Source organism: Lepidochelys kempii, chromosome 25, assembly GCF_965140265.1.
Source record: "Lepidochelys kempii isolate rLepKem1 chromosome 25, rLepKem1.hap2, whole genome shotgun sequence".
In the NCBI taxonomy this organism is placed as follows: domain Eukaryota; kingdom Metazoa; phylum Chordata; order Testudines; family Cheloniidae; genus Lepidochelys; species Lepidochelys kempii.
In genome coordinates, this window is record NC_133280.1 from 6560016 (window position 1) to 6584856 (window position 24841).

At 45.7% G+C, this 24841-nt stretch overlaps 1 protein-coding gene across 4 annotated transcripts; it reads right to left on the reverse strand.

The window, feature by feature from the left end:
* Positions 1-1189: 1189 nt before the first annotated feature.
* On the reverse strand, positions 1190-24841 carry MOB3A (MOB kinase activator 3A). Of its 4 annotated transcripts, none has more exons than XM_073323977.1 (4): positions 24761-24841; positions 9092-9663; positions 3274-3476; positions 1190-2216 (listed from the first exon to the last, which is right to left on the reverse strand). In XM_073323977.1, exons 2-4 carry the CDS (start codon positions 9507-9509, stop codon positions 2187-2189), a joined length of 651 nt encoding a protein of 216 aa, XP_073180078.1. In that variant the 5' UTR covers positions 9510-9663; positions 24761-24841; the 3' UTR covers positions 1190-2186. The 4 variants fall into 4 exon arrangements, with proteins under 4 accessions (XP_073180078.1, XP_073180076.1, XP_073180077.1 ...); XM_073323975.1 differs by having other exon boundaries at positions 24727-24814; XM_073323976.1 differs by having other exon boundaries at positions 9092-9658; positions 24727-24810.

The following is a 24841-nucleotide window of genomic DNA, read 5'->3' on the forward strand; positions in this document are numbered from 1 at the left end:
AAAGGGCAGCCACCCCACCCACCTACCCTGTCCTCACACTGGCGGCATTTCAAGATTATTTCTTGATACAAAACATTTTTTTGGTGGTCTGTCCAAAGAACTTCGAACAGGGAGAAGCTGTTCGCAATCAGCACCCAACACATAAATACAACATAATTTATTGTGTCTGTTTCACAGAATGATAGTGGTAGGTGTTAGAAACAGCGTCCAGGGCACGGTACGAGACGTGACTCACATAAGTACAAAGACTCAGACCACAGGATTGTTTCCTTAGAGGAAAGCAGCTAGTGGTAGCAACTTGGTCACTGCTCACGAAAGAAACCTTATTTTTGCAACCCCCCCACCCTTCACCCCAAATCCAAGGCAGTCCCTCCTTTGTCACACAGAGAAATCAGTGTTCTGAAGTCTCTGTATTCGGGAGTTACAGGCTGAAGTTAACCCCCCTGCAGGTAGTACGCAGGCCAGCAGACTGAGGCTCTGCACAAGAGACTTTGTCCATTAAGGTAGCTGGCTGGGAGAAAAGGATTGGCAAATGGTGTTCAGGAAGAGAGGGGTGGAGGACACTTACAAAAGTTAGAGAGTACCAAGCCAGGGCCAGTAAATGAAGTCCAGGGAAGTTCAACACCTGCAAAGTTCCCACACCCTGACTAGCACTACGATTTATCGGGGGATAGTGGGGGGTGGGAGACACCACACTAAACAGGTGATTTGGTCTCTGGAGTAGCAGAACTTGGCTTCTCTTTGATACTCCAGCTAAAACTGACAGAGGGCTTCCATTGCCAAGTGGAGATGCATCTCACATGGTTCTGAAGCAGACAAGGATGGGCCAAATGCAGTCACTCGCCCAAGGTGAGGCCTATCTAGTACATAACCCTCCCTCCCAGCTGTAGCAGTCTTTGCTTGGCTCAAGATGGAGAATTGCACTCTGGGACCTGGAGGCCTTATTACAGGAAAAGGTGACCTCAATTTGCTCCATTTTAATCAGATTAGCTCTAGACTTTGGGCTTCAAGAAAAACTTGCCCAAGCTGCAGCCCTTAGACAGGCTAAATGCTGGTGTGCCTGGAAAAAACTCCACTAGCTTCTGTCCCAGCAGCCTTCCCTGGCCCCACCCCCCATATCTCCTTTCAGTAGGAAAAGCAAAAGTATTTTAAACTCCCTCTTCCCCCTTAAGTCCCCCCCCCCCCCCAATGAATAGAACCTACAGCTAGGTGGAGAGAGACAGCTAAAAGTGGATGTAACAGGAAAGTCAGGTGAAATCTATCCAAGTAGATTAGTTCCCCAGCATAGACAGCACACTAATATAGCAACTCTGCCCTCAACACAATGTGCTTTGAAAGGTGGAAACCTTAGTATTCTCCGGCTTCAGAACTAGGAGACAGGCCTTGGTGAGCAATGATCTCAAAAGATTAGCAGAGGAATAAACAGAGTGAGATTAGCATCGATTTCCCCAAGCAGTGAAAGGTGTGGTCTAGCTGTGAAGTCAGAGAAAGGAACAGAAGACATTTTCAGAGAGAAAGGCCTAATCGTGGAGTGAAAGGCAGTTAGATACAAGGGCTGGAGAAGTGTGCAAGGAGCCAAGCCTATGTGCACATTTAAGTTATAAGTAATTCTCAGCTAGCGGAATAGCTGCAGGGTCTGCAGTGTCCTGCCAAGAGGCCTTAACAAAGCACTTCCTATCCTGCCTTCAGGATGCAGGTGAGCCTTCCTCCCCCACACACCTGGGCACTGAGCGTATAGTATAGGCAATGTCATACACCACTATGGTCTCAAGGCCAACTCCATACCCTGGCTATGTTGAAAGCCAGTCCATCTTAAAAAACATTTGAAGCAACGAAGTCTATGGTCTGACCAGGCTTAGTTAGGGCCACCCACCAAGGCAGCCAGTGAGATGAAACTTCAGGTGGTTTTGGTCATAATGCTTATTCCCCCTCTAAAAAAAACACTGACTAAAAATGATGTATTTCCATCTAGTGGCAAACAATTACAGAAATTACCATAAAAACTAGTTATCTAAGGCATCTTTAAAAAAATATTTCTGCAGTCTCCATTTTAACTTGAAAGCTCAATAAAAATAGATTTCTATGAAAGGTCTCTGATTGTCCCTTGAGCGGCATCTCTGTTGCAGTGAAGGGGTTCAGCAGTCCTGAGGAGGCTTGGCCTGGGTGAGGGCAAGAAGGTCCAAAGCTCAGTGGCACATCCGGGAGGTCATTTCCTTCTATCAAAGGACACACAAGACAGGGAAGTTAATGGTAAGAAGCACAATGCCCAGGCAAGAGAAATTTCCGTAGGAAAGGCTCAAAGTTTGGAACATTGTTTCCATAGCATCATTAATTTAAAAAAAAAAAAAAAAAAAAAAAGCAGCATTCCAGTTTGAACACTCACATGGAGTAGAAATTCAGTGTCACCTTTAACCTCTGCCCCCATATTCCTATTCACTGACAGGCAGGAGACCTCCTCAGCTGCCCCATCAGATTTAAATCTGTCTGGCTACATACAGCTATAGAATAACCATCACCCACCATCCCAGACTAATGCAAATACCGAGTACTTCTATGGCACTTTGCATCCTCCATACTCTTTATGAAGTTGGTGAGCATCGCTGTGCTCATTTTACAGAAGGGGAAATAAAGACCAGGGAGGTGACAGGGGAGGTGATTTAGCATGAGCACACACGCACTCCCCAAGTCACACAGCTAGTCACCGACAACTGGGACTAGGACCAAGGGCTCATGACTCGGTGACCAGCATCCGTCCACACTGCCTTTCTGTCACGTGCAGCAATGTGCTAGCAACACAGTGATAAGGCATCAGGGCAGATCCTTGGACTTCAATTGCAACTTTGCTGGCAGGGGTGCACAGCTCCTGGACTGAGGAACTGCCGATGCATGTGACTCAGCCATGGACCAGACAGTGGGGAGTGATGGTGGTGGGAGAAAAGATAAAATGGCAGCCTGAAGCACAAGGAGGTGACTGGGCAGAATCTACAAACGTGGCAGCTTCCCTCTCTGTGGGTGTAATGGCCCTGCTCCGCTGCATGGGTTACCATGGGATCTGGGCCAAAATTGAAGAGGGCAAGGTAAGAACAGGTTTTTGAGCTGTAAAGGGAGGGGGAATGGAAGAGGTATGATGTAGTTTCAGTCACCCTCTTCAGAGCTCAGAATCTCTCAAACTGAATCCAACAATCAGAGACTGGGAGTCAGAATCCCAGAGTTCTGTTTGAGACGCACCACTCAGTGGCCATTCATAACTATAAGCCAGCCAAATTCACTCACCAGAGGTTCTAACTCCTTGGTGTCTATTAGATTGAACTCTTTCACAAAATAGTAAAAATGCTTGTAGCAGGTGTTCACGTGGGCCTCTGACCCCATATGGCTGATCCTGTCAAAATGATGGATGTAGACGTGAACAAAGACCCGGAAGAGCCTGGACAGAATCTTCTTCACTACCTGAAGGAAATTCTTGGGGAACGGAGTACCTGCAAGAAGACATACAAGCACCATGATTTATTGAAATGCACTTTCCCCAGGACCACGGTGCCATGCAGTCTTCCTAAAGCATAAAAAGAAACAGTCCAATGTGTATTGAAGTGATGCAAGAACAGTTTCCTCTGGAGTAATTCACAGACTGCATTCCATCCTATCTAAATTTTGGACCAGTTTTTCCAAAATTAATGCTATTAACCTATGCTATTGGGTCCTGCATTAATTGATGCTACTGTGTGAGAGACCTGAATACAAAACTGGATTAGTGCATATACAGATTTCCATCTGCAGTTTCAATTTGATATAGTTTCCTTCAGTTCCTGTTGGGACATTTTAACAAAAATTATGCAGACACTAGACCACCATACTCCACTCTAGAAGTGACTGCATTCTGGGAGGAGTGGCTCCTATATATAGTTTATTAAAACTGACAAACCCTTTGGGATCCTTCAGGTTAACAAGAGTTAAAATTATGATAATACTACACTCAGTCATTTATAGGCCCCTTTTCACATTCGACATTTGGTTTATGTGTTTTTCATTCTAACAACTACATTTGCAATCTACAATACAGTAGTTTTGATCAGCTGGTCTTCCTAGTAATAACAAAATGACTTGAGTTTAAAGTCTACATAGATTGCTTCTCCACATACAAGGAGGAGGTAAGAGGTGAAGGGTATTTGTTAAATATCCTTCTTCCCCTGCCCGCAAGTGTTCTGCATGAAATTAATTTTCAGTCTGTGTTAAGTTAGTGAATCTGGTATTATAAGCAAAGCTAGAAAACGCTAAACAAGACAGAAAACTCCTTTGATGATGTAAGCTTCCCCCTCCAAATGAAACAGATGTTCCAGCAATCACTCAGTCCAAAAGAGGTCCTTGCTGAAGAACCCTATATAAAGGGACCACACCCCAGAACCTCCTGTGGTTACCCAGATGAATACACAGCAAGGATTTTGGCAATTGATACAGGTACTGTTGTAGGTTCCCAAAGAGAAGGTGGTTTACGGTCTTATTCTCTCCCTGAATGTCACCACATTTAAGTATTGTCGTTCTGTGTGTGCAGATGGGGTCTGAGTAATGGTGGACACTCTCTGCACACAATCAGATTGCTCCTTTTCATTAGCGCTTTGATAAGGATAGATAGCTTGGCATTCTCCATATACACCGAGCAGTAGCGCAGGAGTGGATGGGATCCTGCGGGATCTCAAGTGGATAACCAGCTCCTACTCCCCATACCATTTGTTAGTTGGTCTCCCACACAAACACCCATGCAGCTGTCATCCGGTTCTACTTCATTTGGCAGAACCGTGACCATGGGCCGCCTGTCCAGACAGGGCAAACAGGTTTCGTGATCAGATCAGGCACTAGGACAAAGGGTCAGGGAACTATTATTTTTCCTTCCTTGTGCAACATCCCCTCTCCTCCAACCTCCCATTGCTTGCTTCCCCTCCCCCAACACAGACCTTGCATCACCCAGACTATCCGAGAGCTGAACTGAATTGCCTTAGGCCTGTGATTTTCAAACTTTTTTTTCTGGTGACCCAGTTGAAGAAAATTGTTGATGCCCGCAACCCAACGGAGCAGGGGATGAGGGGTTTGGGAGGGGCTCAGCGGGTTGGGGTGAGGGCTGCAGGCTGGGCCAAGAATGAGGGGTTCAGGGTGTGAGAGAGGGCTCAGGGCTGGGGCAGGGGGTTGGGGTGCAGGGGGGTCAGGGCCCTGGTCTAGGGGTGCAGGCTCTGGGGTGGAGCTGGGGATAAGGGGTGTGGGGTGCAGGAAGGGGCTCTGGGTTGGTGGGGGGGCTCAGGGCTGGGCCAGGGGATTGGGGCACAGGGTTGGGGCTTAAATTGGGCTACTCCTGGTCAGCAGCGCAGTGGGGTTGCTAAGGCAGGCTTCCTGCCTGTCCTGGCACCGCGCGCCGCACTGCGCCCCGGAAGCAGCCAGCAGCAGGTCCGGCTCCTAGGCAGAGGTGCGCAAGTGGCTCTGCGTGGCTTTCAGCTGCAGGAACCGCCCTCCAGCTCCCATTGGCTGGTTACTGAACAATGGGAGTGCAGAGCTGGTGCTCAGGGCAGGGGCAGTGCATGGAGCCCCATGCGCCCCCCCCCCCCCGGCCTAGGAGCCAGACCGCAGCTGGCCACTTCCGGGGTGCAGCGCGGTGTCAGAAAATATAGGAACTAGCCTGCCTTGGCCAGGCAGCACCGCCAACGGGACTTTTAACGGTCCGGTCGGTGGTGCTGACCAGCGCTGCTGCGACCCAGCGCCTTCCATTCTGCGACCCTGGGTCGCAATCTGCAGTTTGAAAACCACTGCCTTAGGGCTTTGCCTGAAAGATCACCTGGGGTCATTCACAGCAGCAGAAGGCTGACCCTACACCAAAAGCTGAGCAAGCCTCTGCTCCAGCACACAACCATGTGCTAACTCAAGGAGCAAGGGCTGAATTACACTTGTCCAAGATGCCTTGTATTCAGCCCCAGACTGCTGAGAGAGCTTTCAGAAAGGTCCATTATTTCACAAGCTGCAAGAGATGGAGACAAAAGCTTTATACCATACCAGAGAGAAGCTGAAGTCTCAGATCTCCATGGGTATAAAGCATTAGGCCAACACTTGAAAGGCTAAATTTAGGAGCAGAGCATCTCCCGTTCTCATGGACTACAATGGGACCTGTGGTGGTCAACACTGCTGAGAGTCAGCCCACTTGTTTAGATGCATAAATATAGCTTCATGAGCCTATTTTTAGGCACCCAAGTTTGGACATTTTGGGCTCCAAATCTTGTTTACACCAAGGCCTCTTTAAACTCCTCCGACAGCATAAGAGGGACATAGGTTACCATTACACACACTCTAGAGCCTCTTGATACTGACAGAGAGGTGTGAAGGAGCCTTCTTAGTACAAATGAGAATAAGGCCCTCTGGCCTTCGTTTTTAAGCAATGGGAGGTTAAAAGAGATCATAGCTGGAAATAGAAGAAGAGACACACCTCATTCTGATCACAAACAACTCCTGAACCACCCAACCAGCCACATGTAACTTGGCACAGGTCTGCAGGCAAAGAAGTGCTCAGCCAATAAGATGAGTCTTGCACCAGAGAATGAAGTCAGTAAGTGCAGGCACTTATGGGCTGCTCTAGGGAGTAAAAAGCATCACTGCTTGGAGCCCTATGGTGAAAACATTCTGTGTGACCAATCCCAAAGGCTTGGGTCTGTTGTCAGAAACATCTCAGTTATTGCAACGGTCCATAAGGAGAGAGAAGAATCCCTCAGGTGACCAAGTCCCAGGGCAGGTATGAACTTGAATCAACACCTTAAACTGCAGCCAGAAGCAAGTGTAGTTCACAGAGCATGGGCATGATGTGCTCATCACTCAGATCTGCTCCACTAAACTGATGGGCCACCACATTCTGTACTGTGCTTCTGAATGGTCCTGAAGTATAGCAGGCAAACCTGGATTACTGCAGCAGTCTACCTGAGAGGGTAAGGTCACAACTCTCTAGTTAATCACAGATGTGGGGGAAGAGAAGTTATAAGCTATTAAGGAATCCAAGAGCACTCAGGGGTCCACATAGCCCAAGATTGCAAACCCCTTCTGCAAGTCATGGACATTTTCCTTCACTAGATGGGACAGCCATAACTTCAGAAATTTTGCAAGCTGTTTTCTGCTGTCAACCAGCAGCTCCATCTTCTCAACCAGGTGTCAGTCAGAACGGACGTATTTTTAAATTCTGTTATCTCAACCTGGCAGTCCTAAAAATACTTTGGCAGAATGAGTAAGATTTTCCAAGAGCCATGAACCCCATACACAGAAGTCAATCTTGAGGGAGCCAACCAAGAACCTTCAGCAACAAAAATACAAGGCCCCACTACATGAGCTAAAGAATAAGCTTTTAGTAGCAAGTTGCAGGCAATTGCCATCGAGACTAGCCATGGAGGCACAATCACATGCCCTAAAGCCAGGTATTGTACAGGCACCAGTCCTAAACTACTGTTCAGAATGAGAAACCAAGTCCAGCAGCCCAACCTCTGTAGTGTGGAGTGACTCCTCCCGTTCTCACAGCAGCCACATAATCTTTGATGTGCCGTTTGAGTATTCCAAGAGCACCCTCTGACTTGGAGTGCCTCGCCTGAAACAATTTAGGCCTAATTTTCCAGAAGTACTAAGCATCCATCACGCTAACAGAAATCTATGGTAACTGCAGGTACTTGGCACTTCTTTAAAAAAAGAAGAAAAAAAAAAAAAAAAGTTAGGCCTGACAGTGTCCCAGGCTGGGCATGAAGGTAACCAAAATCAGTGGCCACTTTCAAAAGTTTGCAGCCCTCTGCAAATTGCCAGTCAGTACTAGAGGAAGTAGTTCACCTACTATCTCAAGGATCTGTGCAATGTCCAATGCCATAAACTAGTGGTTTTCAACCTTTTCTCATTTGCAGACCCCTAAAAAAATTCAAATGGAGGTGTAGACCCATTTGGAAATCTTAGACATAGTCTGCAGAACCCCCAGAGGTCTGTGAACCCCAGGTTGAAAACCACTGTCATAAAACAAGTGCCTACTGGAAAAGGAACAGGGAAATAGAAGGGGCAAGAGATTGTACTGGTGGATAAAAGTAGATTTTTCTGAAAAAGAAATTGGTTATTTTTTATTTTGTTATTTAAATTAGAATAAGTTTTTCTTTTTAAAAATAAACTTGTTTAAAATGAAATCTGAATTTAACAGAAAAATTATAATCTCTTAAAACATTTAAATAAAATATAAATATGCTGAATCCCTGAGCTTCTAATCACAAACTCTGAGTTAAAAGCTGCTTTTCTACATAAAGAAAGATGGGAAAACTTTTGAGGTCAAGCTTTACCAATGTGGCACAATAGGTCATGTGCTGCATTAAGAGCTTGATCCTGTGGAGGACCCAGGACCTGTGCCACTGGGTGCAAGAGACTGTCAAAGTCATCACATGGGTTGGGACCTGCTTCCGACACTGTATCTCATCAGGGTCATCCACTGAGCCCACCTGGATGATCTCATACTCCTATTTTATAGCTTCTCCCCACCTGAGCTCGGTTCTCAAATTATGAATATTTATGACTCCACCCAGCATGGAAACTTCCTCTCTGGCTCATGAAAAAAACAGTGAAGTTGGTGTATCCAAAACATTTAAGGTAGTTTTGTTTAATAAAAATAAATATTATATGCCATTGTGTGTTCAATTAAATTCCAGTCACGATCCTAGTGCAGCTTGCCACAAATTGTGACCAGTAAGTTAATTATGTTGTAAATAAGCAACATATTCACCATTTTCTAACGTAGTAAATCTGAAAATATTAAGCAATATAATTGCAAAAATAAATGTATAGAGTTATAGTGTACCCTCCTATGTAGCAAAAAGATGTACCAAATCTAGCGTAAAGGCTCTATTTAGTTGTAAATAGACATGTTTTAATGGTTATATCAATCAATGAGAATGCACCTCTCTTTAGAAAACAAAGGAAGTACCAATGGAAAAGTTCCTTAACACGGATTATTTAACTCAAGGTTTACCATTTGGTGATGTAAATTGCTCCGATTTAAATCAATTTATCTTGTCTCAGTCCAATTAATTTCCCCACAAATCAGAACTGAACTTACCAACATTGGTGGGAAAAATGTCCTCATTGTTGATCTGCACCTCAATCCAGTCCATCAAGAGGTTCAAGTACTTGGGAGCCGATAGGGCAGTGGGTTTCCGGTACTTGTGCTCATCCTGCCACCTGTACTCGTACTTGGGTCCCCCAGACATGATCGGACAGGACTGTTCCGTGCAATAGTCACTGATGGTGCCATAGATCAGATTGATGCGATTGAAGAAGTCCACCACATGCACCGCCACCCAGTCATTCTGTTCCTCACCAGACGGCAGCTGGACGGCCAGCTTCAAGTCCAGCCCTGCATTGAGAGAGGCTTGAGCCCTCTTGTGCAGCTCAAACCGCTGCGTCCCAGGCTCAAACTTGCGTTTGGGCCGAAAGGTTTTGTCCTTATTGAACACTTGCTTTAAAGGGTTGGACATTTTTCTTCTTTTTTCCCCTTCTCTTTTGCAAGTCTTCAGGGAAGACAGCTAGAGACACAAGGCTGCTGGACAGTTTCCAATGGCAAGGTTGTAATGGCCTCTATCTTCACAGAAATACCTTGGAGCTCCTCTGGCTCTCCAAGTACCTTCTAATCTGCAACACAGAGAATTTACAGTAGTTACATGGGCAGCTTTTTCAACAAGAGACTTTGTTCAGAAGGAGTGAATTTGTTTGAATGCCTTAGGGGGAAGGTATGGACATACACTTCAAACTCATAGAACTGAAACAAAATCCAAATATGCTTCGTTTCCCCCTACCCTCTCCTCTTAGGACTAGGTTTCTTTAAGGGAAGTGTAAAAGGTAGAAGAGTGAGGGTCAAGTTCTCAAAGAGGTTCCTCATTCAGCCGCTGTCACTGTAAGGAAAGTAATTGAAAGGTCTTCAATTACTTCTACACAAAACATTAAGTGAGAGAAGGTTTATACCCAGTTTGCCAAGTTACTGTGGGTGAAGAAGCAGATTATTACTGTTATTACTATAAGACACCAAGACTCTACCACTATGATAGCAAGGTAGCTACATTGTTTTATGAAAACATCCAGAAACTGGTACTGCATTATTTTTGCTACTAGGCAGAAATGAGCAAAATAGTAGCCACAACAGCTGTGTCCATGGACTTATAGCGAGGAGATTGGTTTCAGGCTGGCTCCTCAACAAAGGCTAGATTCTAACACCCTTAAAGACATTGGGGAGTACTGACTCCAGAAGCAATCTCATTAAAATCACTGGGACTACTCTCTACATTAGCCAGGGTATCAGAATCTGACCCTGAATGACGGGATTCCTCTTGTGAAACAGACACGTGATTTTTGGTGTTGTAATGTGGAAGGTGCTGACCAGCCCCACAAAGACAGGCCATTTTACTGCAACAGAAGCTCCACAGTGGTTCTTGGAGACATTAGTCATCTGAGGAGAGCTGGCTGCTCATATGGTGCTGGAGCATCTGCTACACTGCATTAAGGAGAACGAAGAACACACACACTTTCCTAATGTTACTTTCCCATGTAAGTAATGGCCATCATTGCCTGAGGTTTTTACAATTGTGCAATGGGAGGAGAAATGGCCCTGAGACGCTATTAAGACGTGTTCCACACTACAAAAATACACGAGAACCCCATGGCTAACAACCTATGTTGCCAGCAATCCATGAAGTTCAGTTCTGGAGCCGTGCCACATGTTCACAAAGTCACCCCGACGAGAGAGGAGGGGGCAGGGTGCCCACATCCACCCGCCCACTCCCATTTTTGAGTTGGTACCAACTCAAAATTCCAGCCAGGTTCATTGAGAGAGTCACTCATGATCAAATGAGCCTGGCCCAGTTGAAACCAAGTGAAGCTCTGCACTTTTGACCAAGTTTTGCCTTGGGGAATGTGTACCCTGCACAAACCAATACTGAGAGGTATTTGCATGAACCCCTAGAGCTACTGATATTTGCTTGACTAGTTTAAGACCAACAGTGAAGGGCCAAGGATATAGGGAAAAAATAAAGCTTAAGATGCATTTTGATATCACAAAGAAAAATTTTGAAAGTCATAACAAGAGGGGGACACTGACAGCAAAATGCAGCGAGACAGTAGCTATGGTTAGCAAGAGCAGAGTCATACCCTCACCACATCCTGCAACAAAATGCTTCACTTCTTCTATGAAGCGGAAACACAAGGGGCTGTGCCCATTCAGCTTAGATGCACTATTGATCTCACATAATTCTTCTGTAACACATCCAAAACAGAGGCAAAAAACCTAACAATGTAAAGGGCAGGTTCACGGTCTGAAGCCACTTCCAGGAGGAAATCAGCTCCAGAGAAATAGCAGCATGCACGATTTCCTCACTTTGGAGTCTCAAAGGAAAGCTTTACACTTCACGAGTATTAACGGTATACTCCTTTGGTTCCAGGCTCCAGCCAAACACGAGAAAGAGGCCTTTGAATGTTCTGACTCTGCTCTCATTTACCTTGTCTTTACACCATAGTAATCCCATTGACTTCAGTCGAGTCACTCAGTTATGCTGGTATTATGTGTAATGGGCCTTTTTATTTACTTCCCATAAGAAGGTTTTGGCTGGCAAGTAATTAAAGGCCACACATAGGTCTCTGCTCCTTACCAGCACAGCAGGGGGCATGGCAGGAGAGGACTGAAATGAACTACCAAAACCATATGGAGAAGCACTCTCAAGGCCTGTCCACACTTTGCCAGTGGAGTGGACACTAAGAATTTTCTAAGAGTAATTGTCACAGGGTGTTTCATAAAAGCCAACCCAGACCTACAGAGAGGGAGTTTTCACAGCTGAGGAACTAGTTAGCAAAAAAAACACAAAAAAACCCCCCCAAAAAAACCCAAAAAAAACCCCAATTTTTTTTTTTAAATAGGCAGCATTACTTGGGTAACAAAGCCCTTATATGTTTCAGGTTTTGATTTGTTTTTTTTAAAGGGGATGTAAAACTTGTGAAAGTTCCACGAGTCACCTCCCTGGAAACTGAAGCCCTCTAAGCAAACCTCAGCATGGGTAGAAGCTGGACAAGCTTCCCTGTATCTCAGTCCTGACCTCTGAAACTCAGGACTTAGAGTGAAGGTTAGTTTCCATGGCCCATGCAATTCTTAGCTTTCCTGCTACAACTGCCAAGATGCTCAGGTGTGGGGGTGGTTTGTGATGCAGCCGTGTCCAAGAATGCCAAACAGTCAAAAGAGGGCAATGACTTTTGGTCAAATCTAACCTGGGCTGGATTACAGCAAGTGACTGCAGAGTAAGGTTTGGTCTTCTCCAATCTCTTGAGACATCTGTGCATCTAGCTTATATTTTTATATATAACCAAAGTTTTAACTCTCACTTTTCCTGCATCCAGAGTTTGAAGAAGTGCCTCCTGTTCACTGAGGAATCATTAGCATATTTAACAAGAAGTATACAGCCAGCTCTTCAGCTGGTATAAATCAGTATGGCTCCATTGACGGTATCTGCCAATTTACACCAGCTAGGGATCTGGCCCTATAATTTCTAAGGCTAGCATGGGAGCACAGTGAACAGTATTCAGGGATGTTGCGTTACATTAGCACTGCAATTTTCTTTCCACAAATAGTTTCCTCTTCCTATTGCACATGATCCGTAAGACTACATGATAAACTTGCTACTGTGATCAGCCGCACATTAAATAAAATTAGCAGCAGCCTTAAGAGTTTAAGATATTAGCAAAATGGAAACTTCAGCTGAAGTACAGCAGATGTAATGCATTCAGCTATGGTTCTGACGTCTAACTTGGTTAAGAAAAATGCAGCTATGGGCAATATCTGGCTCTGGAAAATGTAAGACATACAGGTTCTGTGGCTGACCAAAGCAGCATCTGACATGAGTTGAAAGAGGATATAAAATGGTGATCGTAAGTTTTTTCTCCTTCCACCCTCCCCACACAAGTCACAGCTCAAACAGCAGTAAAACACAGAACAGAAAGGAAAGATCACTAGGGGTTAGGATTTGTGCGAGGGTGACTTGCAATTCAGCTGAACTGATGACTGGCAAGAAGCAGAAAGTATGCTTTGCTGCCAATGCTGCTTTTCTCCCCAGCTTCTTTTTCATCCAAAGGTTACTCCCACCCAGAAGTCCACACCACTGGCTATCAAGTAGAAGTATCCCCACTAGTCTCACAAGAGCATGTTAGTAACACAGCAACTTCCTGTACCATGGAGGACAAAACTTCTCTCTCTGGAGGAAAAGTCCTACCTTTATATCCAGGGATATGAGATTAGCTCCATGCTGATGATGGGTCACTGTTATAAAACAAACTCAAACAAATGAGCAATGAACGATGGGAGAAAATGACTCTCCCAGAAACTTTGATAACTATTACACAATCTTCAACCAATGGCAGATGCTGCTTTGGTCAGCCACAGAATCCGTATGTCTATTTTCTCAGAGCCAGATATTTATTGGGAAAAGGGGAAGTGTGGGGAGAGATTTAAAAGACTCGAGGCCATAGTGATGAGGAAAAGCACTTGTTAAAAAATTTTAGGCCCAATTTTCTTCTCACTTATGCAGTGGAAGTCAGGAGTCACTTCACTTAAGTCAGTGAGAGTTACGGGGGGTAAAATTGATATGAGAGAATAACTTTCAGTACTGCCGTATTCTAAAATATGTTTCTAACTGAGAGAGCATGCAAAGCATATTTCACTAGTTTCCCATTACTTCTTTCCCTGTCATTTTCTCCAAGCTGGGCAAGAGTGTGTTTGTGTGGCAAAAAGTCACCATTTTCTGTTGATTTAAAAACATAAGAATGGCCCTACTGGGTCAGACCAAAGGTCCATCTAGCCCAGTATCCAGTCTTCCAACAGTGGCCAATGTCAGGTGCCCCAGAGGGAATGAACAGAACAGGTAATCATCAAGTGATCCATCCCCTGTCGCTCATTCTTGTATGAGGAGAGATCCACCCCGCTGCTCATTCCCAGCTTCTGGCAAAGAGAGCCTAGGGACACCATTCCTGCCCATCCTGGCTAACAGCCATTGATGGAGCTATCCTCCACGAATGTATCTAGTTCTTTTTTGAACCCTGTTATGGTCTTGGCCTTCACAACATCCTCTGGCAAGGAGTTCCACAGGTTGACTGTGCGTTCTGTGAAGAAATAGTTAAATACTTCCTTTTACTTGTTTTAAACCTGCTGCCTATTAATTTCATTTGGTGACCCCTAGTTCTTGTGTTATGAGAAGTAGTAAACACTTCCTGAACTACTTTCTCTACACCAGTCATGATTTTATAGACCTCAATCATATCTCCCCTTAGCAGTCTCTTTTCCCAGCTGAAAAGTCCTAGTCTTATCAATCTCTCCTCATATGGAAGCTGTTCCATACCCCTAATCATTTTTGTTGCCCTTTTCTGAACCTTTTCCAATTCCAATATATCTTTTTTTGAGATGGAGCGACCACATCTGCACACAGTATTCAAGATGTGGGCGTACCATGAATTTATATAGAGGCAACACAATATTTCCTGTCCTGTTATCTATACCTTTCTTAATTATTCCCAGCATTCTGTTCGCTTTTTTGACTACCACCACACATTGAGTGGATGTTTTCAGAGAACTATCCACAATGACTAAGATCTCTTTCTTCAGTAGTAACAGCTAATTTAGACCCCATCATTTTATATGTATAGTTGGGATTATGCTTTCCAACATGCATTTATCAACATTAAATATCATCTGCCATTTCATTGCCCAGTCACCCAGTTTTGAGAGATCCTTTTGTAGCTCTTCACAGTCTGCCTGGGTCTTAACTATCTTTAGTAATTTTGTATCATGGACTGTCATCGTGACTTGTCAATAGCAAACATTCATCCCACATCTGAATACACAGATTACACTGTAGAAAATACCTCTTCCATTTTAAAAAAGGAATGAGGTATCTCTAGCCAACCTCTCCCCACCACTAAGAAAACTCAGGAAGTTATTCCCTCTCCCCCACAATCCTCTTTCAGAAAACCTACGCGTACACAGAGATGACTTCTCTGCATAGAGTCTTTATTTCCTTCAGTTCCTGAAACACCATCCAGAGTGACATGCAGTGCCATCTTCCAATCCTCACACCGTCCCCACACAGGATTTACTTTAGGGTTTTAACAAGTGCCCAGAATAAATGCAATCAACAGATTAAAACCAGCAGGTTCCTATCTGCATTTTCTGGCTCCTCGAATTATACTGTTTGTGATAGTTTGTTGGGCCTGCTGTACAGCCTTATATCAGTGTTTCCAAAGGCCAAAGTTTAAAGCTTCTTCGTTTAAAAGAAGTGTTTCATGTGGTGTCTGTAGTGCCAGCTAGATTGTGCGTTGCAGATAGGGAGGGGTCAGAAACATATGCAGCCACTTCCTTGCCAAGTGACCTGACAGCTTAGGCAGCTCACATCCTGCTGCCTTACTCATGTGAAAACCCTGCAAGTAAATCCTGGTGAGTAATACATTTACAGTACATGTTTCCTTTCAAAGAAGCTACTCCACTGTACTAAGAAACAATAATATTGTAGGATTTATTTTAACATTTATACAAGATCCACACATGGACTAGGTTATATGCTTCTGATCATTCTACAGCATTGTGGTAAATTTCCCAACCAGGCAAACCAAGACCAGATTTTTCACAGCTCTTCCAGAGGGATGACTGAGACAGAAGGAAGTCAAAACACTGTTTGCAAAGCTGTACTGATCATGGTAGTGAATGAACAAAAATACACATAAGTGTGTCATGGCAACTTCAAACTGTCAGGGTGGATGGAAAAAAAGGCATTTCAGGGTAGACAATAATAATTGGTCGAAGGAGAGAGATTTTTCAAATATTTTAAAGTTAGAACAAGAGGAAGCTTGAAAAGGTCACTGGTAGTTTTAGTCAGATGCCAAACTAGACACCAAGGCCAACATTTGCAAAAGTGGCCAGGGTCACTGGATGTCCAGTTTGACAAACCCTGGGCTTGATCTTCCAGAGGCGCTGAGCACTCAACGCCAGATACAGTCAATAAGAGCTGCCACTGCTCAGTCCTTCTAGTAAACTGACCCAAGGGGAGATTGTAGTTAGGCACCTAGAACAGAGGCTTCTCTCTCACACACACCCATCAGCCATTTTAAAAAATTTAACCCAATTAATACTTTCTACATGAAGACTGTGGTTTTTGTGATAGTCTGCTCAAGGGATAAAATATCGGTCTCATTTCTCCGCTGTATGAGTATGCTGAGCAGAGAGGAAGTCCTGAAACTGCTCTTTGGAATGGGTTTAAAATAAAATAAAAAGTACACACATGAAAAATTAGCATAACCGTAAGGATGCACTTGAAAAAAAATACACAAATACACAGTAGGAAACCCCTGCTGGTAATATCTCACCTTAAGTGCTCACTCTCGTTACAGTGTGTATGGTAACACCCTTGTTTCATGTTCTCTAGGGACATAAATCTCCCCACTGTATTTTCCACTGAATGCATCCGATGAAGTGAGCTGTAGCTCATGAAAGCTTATGCTCAAATAAATGTTAGTCTAAGATGCCACAAGTCCTCCTTTTCTTTTAGTCACAAAATGAAGAGCACACCAGATCAATGGAATGTCAAAATTGCCAGGCAGAAAGCGTGTAAAAATTGTGAAGTCTGACCATTCATAGCTCTTCTTGAACAACATCTCTGCTTAGATTAATTTCCTGTCTGGCAGGGATTCATTCACCTACTTTTAATTGGAGATCTCCAGCATTTTCCTATAAAACTGCTCAGTCTGCTTTTGTTTCTATTTTAGAAAAAACATTCATATGGCATATCCAAATTCTTTTTTTAAAAAAAAGACTGTCCTAATATTATATTGGCAGTAATCTTTAAGACATTAACATAAGCCATGTCTTTCCTTTCCAGGGCAGCATCAAGATATTAACAGCAGTTTACAGACATGTTGCTAATGCATGTAAGAGCTAGAGAAGTTCTCACTGGTAGCCTTGTACCAGTTTCCTCATGTATCTTGCTGGAGACAATCCAAAGTATCAGCTCTGGAGGGCAAAAGAGCACTAGGTACATTAAAAAATAAAAAAGTTTTGGAGAGCTTTTGAAAGTGTTATATTGAAAACACACAGCAGAATTTCTACCCGTATAACCCCTGCTGATCCCAGCCCAGATGCATACATCTAACAAAAGAGAGTGTTTATGCCTTCGTTCAATGGGACAACTTCCTAGGTTTTCCTTTCATTGATCTGGTTTCTGAGAGGCATTAATGACAAATATAATGAAGCCATTTTGAAACACAGATCTCTAATCATCAGTCCTAAGGATTAAACAAATAGCCTTTTCATAATCAGTCCAGAACAAGTTCCAGGATTGTACTACTTGTCTCCCCGCCCTCTCTTTGCAATGTGACTACAGCGATTTAAATCTGAGCAATGTTGTCTGGGACATTTCTAAGCAAGAACTCATGCAAGCCACATGCTTATTCTGGGGTTTCCAAGGAAGAGCCTTGGTCAGGATCAGGGCAGTCCATTTTCATGCCTTTAAACCACAAGAATGCAGAACTGACCCAGCTGAACATAAGAGGAAGCAGTACCATATTGCATAAAATAATCATACTGAGCTTTAATTTGTGTTTTTCTTCCCCCCCGAAAGGCGACCAAATAACAATGTATTCAAACTATTTTTTAAAATCTATTTAGTTTTGGTAATAGCAAGGGGAAGGGGAAAAAAAGTCAGACTTGACCAATTAACCCATAGAGGGGCTAGGAGGACTTCTAGTAACTAACACACCCTGTGGCAGAACTTCATAGCCGCACACTGTAGCGAAGAGCAACAGCTTCAGAAAACCCCATCAGAAGAATAAATGCAATTTATCAGCGTTTAGATCTAGCATGAATGGACAGTAGGAATCCCATCAAATAATAATTCAGTGTTAAGCTATCACACGTGCAGGAGAAGAGACAAGACAGTTCATGGGACGGTAATGAGACAGCACATCCATTCAATTCTAAATTCCTGGCTTGAATCCAGACCAGGCTGACAGTAATCAAAGCAATTACAATCTGATGTATGTTGAGTGGTCTATGTGAAATGAGCTGGGTGAGGTCTCAGCTCAGTTATTAGCACAACAGGTTTCACGTCACAAATTGGTACCCTCAGAAGAGAGGGTAAGGACAGAATGGTCTATGGGGACTGGACTGTCAGGTGTGAAGGCTGGACTATCCTCTTGCAACAGCATAAGGCAGGGGTGGGCAAACTATAGCCCAGGGGTGGGATCCGGCCCACCAGTCATTTTAATCCATCCCTTGAGCTCCTGCTGGGGAGCGGGGTCTGGAGCTTGCTCTGCTCCAGCCGGACAGCAGGGTCAGGGGCGCTCCTAGAAGCAGCAGCATGTCCCCTCATCCGGCTCCTATGCATAGGGGCAGCCAGGGGGCTCTGCTCCGCCTGCTGCCCCTGCCCCAAGCACTGCCCCTGCAGCTCCCATTGGCCGGGAACCACAGCCAATGGGAGCTGCAGGAGCAGTGGCTGCGAATGGGGCAGTGCGCAGCAGAGCCACCTGGCTACGCCTCCACATAGGAGCCGGAGGAGGGACATGCTGCTGCTTCCGGGAGCTGCTTGATGTAAGTGCTGCTCAGAGCCTGCACCCCTGAGCCACCCCGCCATTCCCCAACCCCAGCCCTGATCCCCCTCCTGCCCTCTGAACCCCTTGGTCCCAGCCCAGAGCACCCTCCTGCACCCCAAACCCCTCATCCTCAGCCTCACCCCAGAGCCTGCACCACCAGCTAGAGCCCTCCCCTGCCATTTCCCCAATCCCTTGCCTCAGCCCTGATCCCCCGCCCACCCTCTGAACTCCTCATTTCTGGCCCCACCCCGGAGCCCACACCCCCAGCCAGAGCCCTCACCCCCTCCCACACCCCAACCCCAACTTCATGAATATTCATGGCCCGCCATACAATTTCTATACTCAGATGTGGTATACCCTCTATACCCTCGGACCAAAAAGTTTGCTCACCCCGGCATAAGGGGAAGCTTGTACTTCTACCACTCAGGCTATCCCCCTCCAGTGGTGGATACAGAAAGTAATTCAGTCTCCAGGGTGTTCAATTTGGTGACCAAAGATGATCTCAGTGCCACAGGATGAGCCACATTTCCTGCCTTTAAGGGAAGATTTTTCAAAAGGCAAAAAGGACTTAAAATGGACCTTTGAAAGTCTCCCCCTAACATCACAAAGTTATGATTGCTCACGCTGCAAATGTTATTTATTTAAGGCCAAGTAGAAAGAGGATTTTTTTAAAGTGACCTTTGTTTCCTTTAGATAGACACAGAAGTCCCTTGCTGAGGCTTCTGGAAGGTATAACTCCCTTTATGTGTAAGAATGCTCTGTGCACAGTGACTGGGACACGACTGCATGTGAAGGCAGAGCTGATTGGCTTCTAGCTTCATAGATGCTGAATAAAACTGACGAGCTGGTTCATGACTCCAGAAGCTATTTTAGGGTCACTGTGTAGACATGTATTTCTAGGGCAAGCTGCAGCAGGCAGGTGGCTTCCTGTACAATAAGAACAATTTTTTTTCCCTCTCTTCAAGGTATGACGACAACACTTTTCAAAAAGTTCTGTGCAGCAACAATGCCTCTTCTCCTTCAGCCTGGCTTAGTCCCCGACTGAAGGGATTTAAGAGGAAAGAAAATAATGTCATAATTTATTCCTAGTGATATGAATTACTCTGCACTGTCCTTGCAAAAAGGGAAACAGCAAAGTAGTATCTACCTAATGTTTTTTTCTTCAAAAAAAAGAATAAAATGAACTTGGCTGACACTTCTCCAGTGTAAAATTCTCATGCTATGCTGGTCTAATCAACACAATGCTTCGGACTATGTTGAGAGCCAGACTATATTACAAGTTCAAACATTGTGAATGTCAATGGAGTGGAACCAGGGTTATGGGAAATTCTACAAGAGTTTCCTTAGCAGACACCAGGCTCAGAATGAAAGGCTGGCTTTGAGCCCCACCCATCTCTCTCTCTCGCTCATGTTAATATAATGCTTTTGATGCCAAAGCAGTAGGGTTCACGTCTCCATAACAGAGGGTTGTGAAGCCAGCCCTTCTCCTTCCCCTTTAGAACTAGGTGTGGCAGTGATCATATGCATTAGCCCAGTGTTTTTCAACCTGTGGGTCCACAGACCCCAGGAGATATGCAGACTATGTCTAAGATTTCAAAGGGGGTCTGCACCACCATTTGAAATTTTTTTAGGGGTCCGCAAATGAAAAAAAAAGGTTGAAAACCACTGTATTAACCTTTCCCATCTGCCTGGTGACAAGTAACAGGCCTTAAGTAGGGTGACCAGATAGCAACTGTGAAAAAATGGAACAGGGGGTGGGGGGTAAATAGGCACCTATATAAGAAAAAGTTCCAAAAAAACAGGACTGTCCCTTTAAAAAGGGACATCTGAGGCTTTGCAGCAGTGAAGAGCTGTCCGCATCAGAAGATTTTCTATCATACAGTTTGACATGAAAAAAGTCCCCCAAAACAGCAGCACCAGTGGGAAAGTTTTTGTGAAAATTTCCAAGTATAAACAAGGCTGAAGTAGACCACATGCTGCTTTCTGCTTATGGGAGAAGCTCCATTTTTGTGACTGATGCTCCATTGCCTCACATCTAAGGCCCAATTCCCACGTATTTTATTCCTGCATTTGGGACAGAGAAGAATTAAAGGTGTCTTTCAGACATCTTGCACTCCGTGTATTTTAAAGCCAGATGGGTCTTGCCCAACTCTGATTAAGTCAGAGCAGATTTGGGGCAGCTCTAGATTATGCTGTGCTTCTGTGCTGCCCTATGAGCCCTGTGGGGGAAAACAGCCACAGTGCAGCACACTCTAGCCACACACACACACACACACACCCCCCACTCTACCCCCCTCTGTTAGGGGCTAGATGCAAGGATGATGTAGAGCCCTTATGCCAACTCTACTCCAGACAGCGAGGCAACCTGCACAGGAGGTATTCTCGGGACTCTATTTAGGCCCACTTAAAGCCCTCTTTATGCTGCCACAGTGGTGTAAAAGGATTTTAGGGTTTGCCAATGTACAGTGTAGTTACACCACTGCAAACCTATCATTTAAATGCTCTGCACTTGTGCAAAGTAGGGCTTACATTGTTATTGCTTAATTTAGTACACCACTGTAAGGTCTGCCTTGGTAAGATGGGTGCAGCACATCCTAGTGATGTCTGCATTGTAGATTTACACCATTTTAACTAACTTGATATAGTTCTTACTGTAGACAAGCCCTGAGGGAACTGAGAATCCAGCACCTACTGCAGTCATGTATATCTTTGCAAAGCAAGAACTACTATGCCAGTTTTTTTACACCCACTTTGCACAGGTGTAAGTAGCTGCATGAGGTGCAAGGCAGTGGAGACTCAGGCCTCTTCTCTCCAGTCCATAGGCTCAGAAGCCAGAGCAGCAGCATGATTTCCAAAACACTCAACTTAAGACAGAGCCACTGTGTGCTCCTCTGCTGCAGCTCTGAAGACTTAACTATGCATCCCTTTGCAAAGTAGAAAGAGTTCTTATGGCCTCCATTGTGCCTGTTCTTTCTAGTGGATTGTTCCCCCAACAGGCCCCTAATCCACCTCAGACACAGTAAGAGAAATCAGATTCAACCAAGAGTCTGCTATCATTTCCATCATGAATAAGGTGATTCTTTTAGCACAGCAGCAGCTCCAGCAGGAGGTACAGACACAACTGAAAACAAAAGCCACAGATGTCCCATGGAGACAGAGTAATCTAGAGAACAGTAGGTAAACACCCAGCCTAAGGTGCATTCTTTAGTGAAAGCATTAGCTGGATATCACGAATTTCTAAAATAATCTCCTAAACCTCCAACAAAGCTGGTTATGAATTCACTAATTACCAGTTACTGCAGCATCTATGGCACAAGTATCACAAAATGCATCACTGTCTTATGAGAAAAATTAATCTTCTTGAAAGTCTGGGATTTATTTTCAGGAGTACAGAACTTGGGATCATTGCAGAAATGGATACAACTATAGACAGGAGTGTATGCTTCCACCACTAACAAGGATAACTTTTTTCTCTGTATACTGTTGCCATAGAAATCTCTGGCCTGATTAATGGAGAAGTTTTTCTGTAGTTACAAAATAGTGGCTATATCAGCATAGCACAGATTTCCCTGAAACGGCACAAGCCAGGCAAACACAAGTTTCTGTGAGGTACTCCACATCTGTTCTAAATGTTGGGGGATAGGCCCCAGGTCAGAAGTGAGGAAGCAATGTCAGGGAGCCAAATGGGCTCTAGAAAGCATCTGGAAAAGATATTTCTGTACTAGTAGATGGCACAAGCCAGTCAGGGAACAAGTTTATGACAGACATCACTAAAAGTGAGTAGGTTTGAGGTGAGTTATGGTACAAGCAGGGAGTGAGGATTCGGAGTTCTATTCCCAACTCTGGCATGAAGTCAGTCACTTACGGTCTGATTTCCAAGTGCGATGGAATGGCTTCCTGTTCAGATCTGCTTACTGGTATTATGCCTGGATCCGGACACAGCTTTTCAGTGCAAGCCAAGAATCACCAGCTGGGATTGGAGCCCCTCCAAAGTACAAAAGGCAGATCCCAAACCAATTTGGCAGGAATTTAGACTTCGCACTTTTTTATTACTTTAAAGGTTTGCAACTCCTCACAGCCAAGTAGGAGATGGATTCGCTTTCTGTTTTATTAATCTACTAAGATATGGTATTTACAGTATCCAAGAAACTGGTTAATAAACAAGATAGAGCCTGAAACTTGCACAAGGAAGAAAAAAGACAGGGTGCGTGCAGCAACTAGGTCCATCATAAAGAAAAACAGATGGTCAGGGGAATTTTATCTTACAATAAAAATCCCCCTTTCTCTGAAACTTGGCAGAGAAGCCATCACAGCCCGGAATGAGGCTTTTCAACGCATTGCCTCCTTCACCCCATTCAAGAGAAAGGCAACAGAGCATGCCTTGTCCCAAATTTCTTTGCTGGACAGTGGAGGACACCCCCTCAAGCTTTGAGACACCTTTTAGCCTAGAGATCCCATACCACATCCAGCAAGAATTTTCTTTGGAGGTGGTCAATACCTGCCTTTAAGTTGGCAGGAGCAATCACTTACGGTCACATGTACGCTAGGAGTGCTTTACTGGTACAGCTGAACCAGTATACTATAGTGGCAAAGCCCTCCTATCACAGACACAGCTTATACTGGCAAACCTGTGCTTTTCCTAGTGTAACCACCTCTACACTAGGGGCTTCTGCTCACACAGCTATGTAGGTGACAGATCACACTTCTTTGTACACCTAACTGACCCAGCTGTGCAGGCAGAAGCCCCTAGGGTACATTTACATACTGTTGGCTCTCAAGGTCTACAGCCACAATTGGCTCAAACAGGGAGAACCTAACTTCAGTGCACTTACCCTCTGCTTTCTTCTTACCCCTACTGCTACTTATCCTCCAGGTACCTGCGTGCAGATGGGAATTATTCACCCTCCCCCACCCACTTCCTCGAGACAGGGCAGTAATGCAGCCCACCCCGCCCACTTCCCTTTCCTGGCAGACCTGTGGGCCAGAGCCTATTCTTGCTCCCCAAAAAAGGGGATTGCTCAAAGGTTCAAACACTGGCAGCTCCTGGCTATCCCCCCCCCGCCGCCCGCCCAGTGAAGTCCCAGCTGAGCAACCCCCAGCCCATCTTGGGCAGCACTGACCCCCTGGGGGCTTTGCACACAGAGAGGTTAAATCCTTCCCCCAGCCATCAGGACTCCCCTGCTTCCCCCTTTCCAGACTCCTCACCCCCCCCCCACCACCTCCCAGCCCCTCATCACCCTCTCCAGGATCCTCCCAGCTCCTTCTCCCCAGCTCCCCATTACTCCCCTCCAGCCCCCCCAGTCCCTTCTCCCCACACTCCTCATCCCCCCAACACCTTCCTGCCCCCCAACACCCTCTCCAGGATCCTTCCAGCTCCTTCTCCCCAGGCTCCTCACCCCCCAGCTCCCCATCACCACCCCCAGCTCCCCATTATTCCCCTCCAGCCCCTTCTCCCCACACTCCTCACCCCCCCCAACACCTTCCTGCCCCCCAACACCCTCTCCAGGATCCTTCCAGCTCCTTCTCCCCAGGCTCCTCACCCCCCAGCTCCCCATCACCACCCCCAGCTCCCCATTATTCCCCTCCAGCCCCTTCTCCCCACACTCCTCACCCCCCCCAACACCTTCCTGCCCCCCATCACCCTCTCCAGGATCCTTCCAGCTCCTTCTCCCCACACTCCTCACCCCCCAGCTCCCCATCACCACCCCCAGCTCCCCATTATTCCCCTCCAGCCCCTTCTCCCCACACTCCTCACCCCCCCCCAACACCTTCCAGCCCCCCAACACCCTCTCCAGGATCCTTCCAGCTCCTTCTCCCCACACTCCTCACCCCCCAGCTCCCCATCACCACCCCCAGCTCCCCATTACTCCCCTCCAGCCCCCCCAGTCCCTTCTCCCCACACTCCTCACCCCCCCCAGTCCCTTCTCCCCACACTCCTCGCTACCTCCCTCCAGGCCCCTCTGCCAGGCCCCCTCTTTCAGCTCCCAAGAGGAGCCCCCACCCCCCCGAGGTCCCCTGCTAATCTCCACTCGGAGCCCCCCCCCCATTATCCCTCCACCGAGACCCCCCCGGCCCCATTACCGCTCCCACCTTCCGTATTATCCCTCCGCCGAGACCCCCGCACCTGTCCCCGGCGGAGGGGTCCCCGTCTCGCTCTCTCCTCCGGCTCTCGGTAACTTTCCGGCGCGCGCGCGCGCCACTCCCC

Bases quoted from the DNA above. Each gene is read 5' to 3' on its own strand.
- MOB3A (XM_073323977.1), bottom strand. From the start codon at position 9,509: ATGTCCAACCCTTTAAAGCAAGTGTTCAATAAGGACAAAACCTTTCGG. The intron at 3,477-9,091 runs GTAAGTTCAGTT...GTCTTCTTGCAG, and splicing joins CATTTTTCCCACCAATGTTG to GTACTCCGTTCCCCAAGAAT. The intron at 2,217-3,273 runs GTGAGTGAATTT...GTCCTTTGATAG, and splicing joins CCAAGGAGTTAGAACCTCTG to AAGGAAATGACCTCCCGGAT.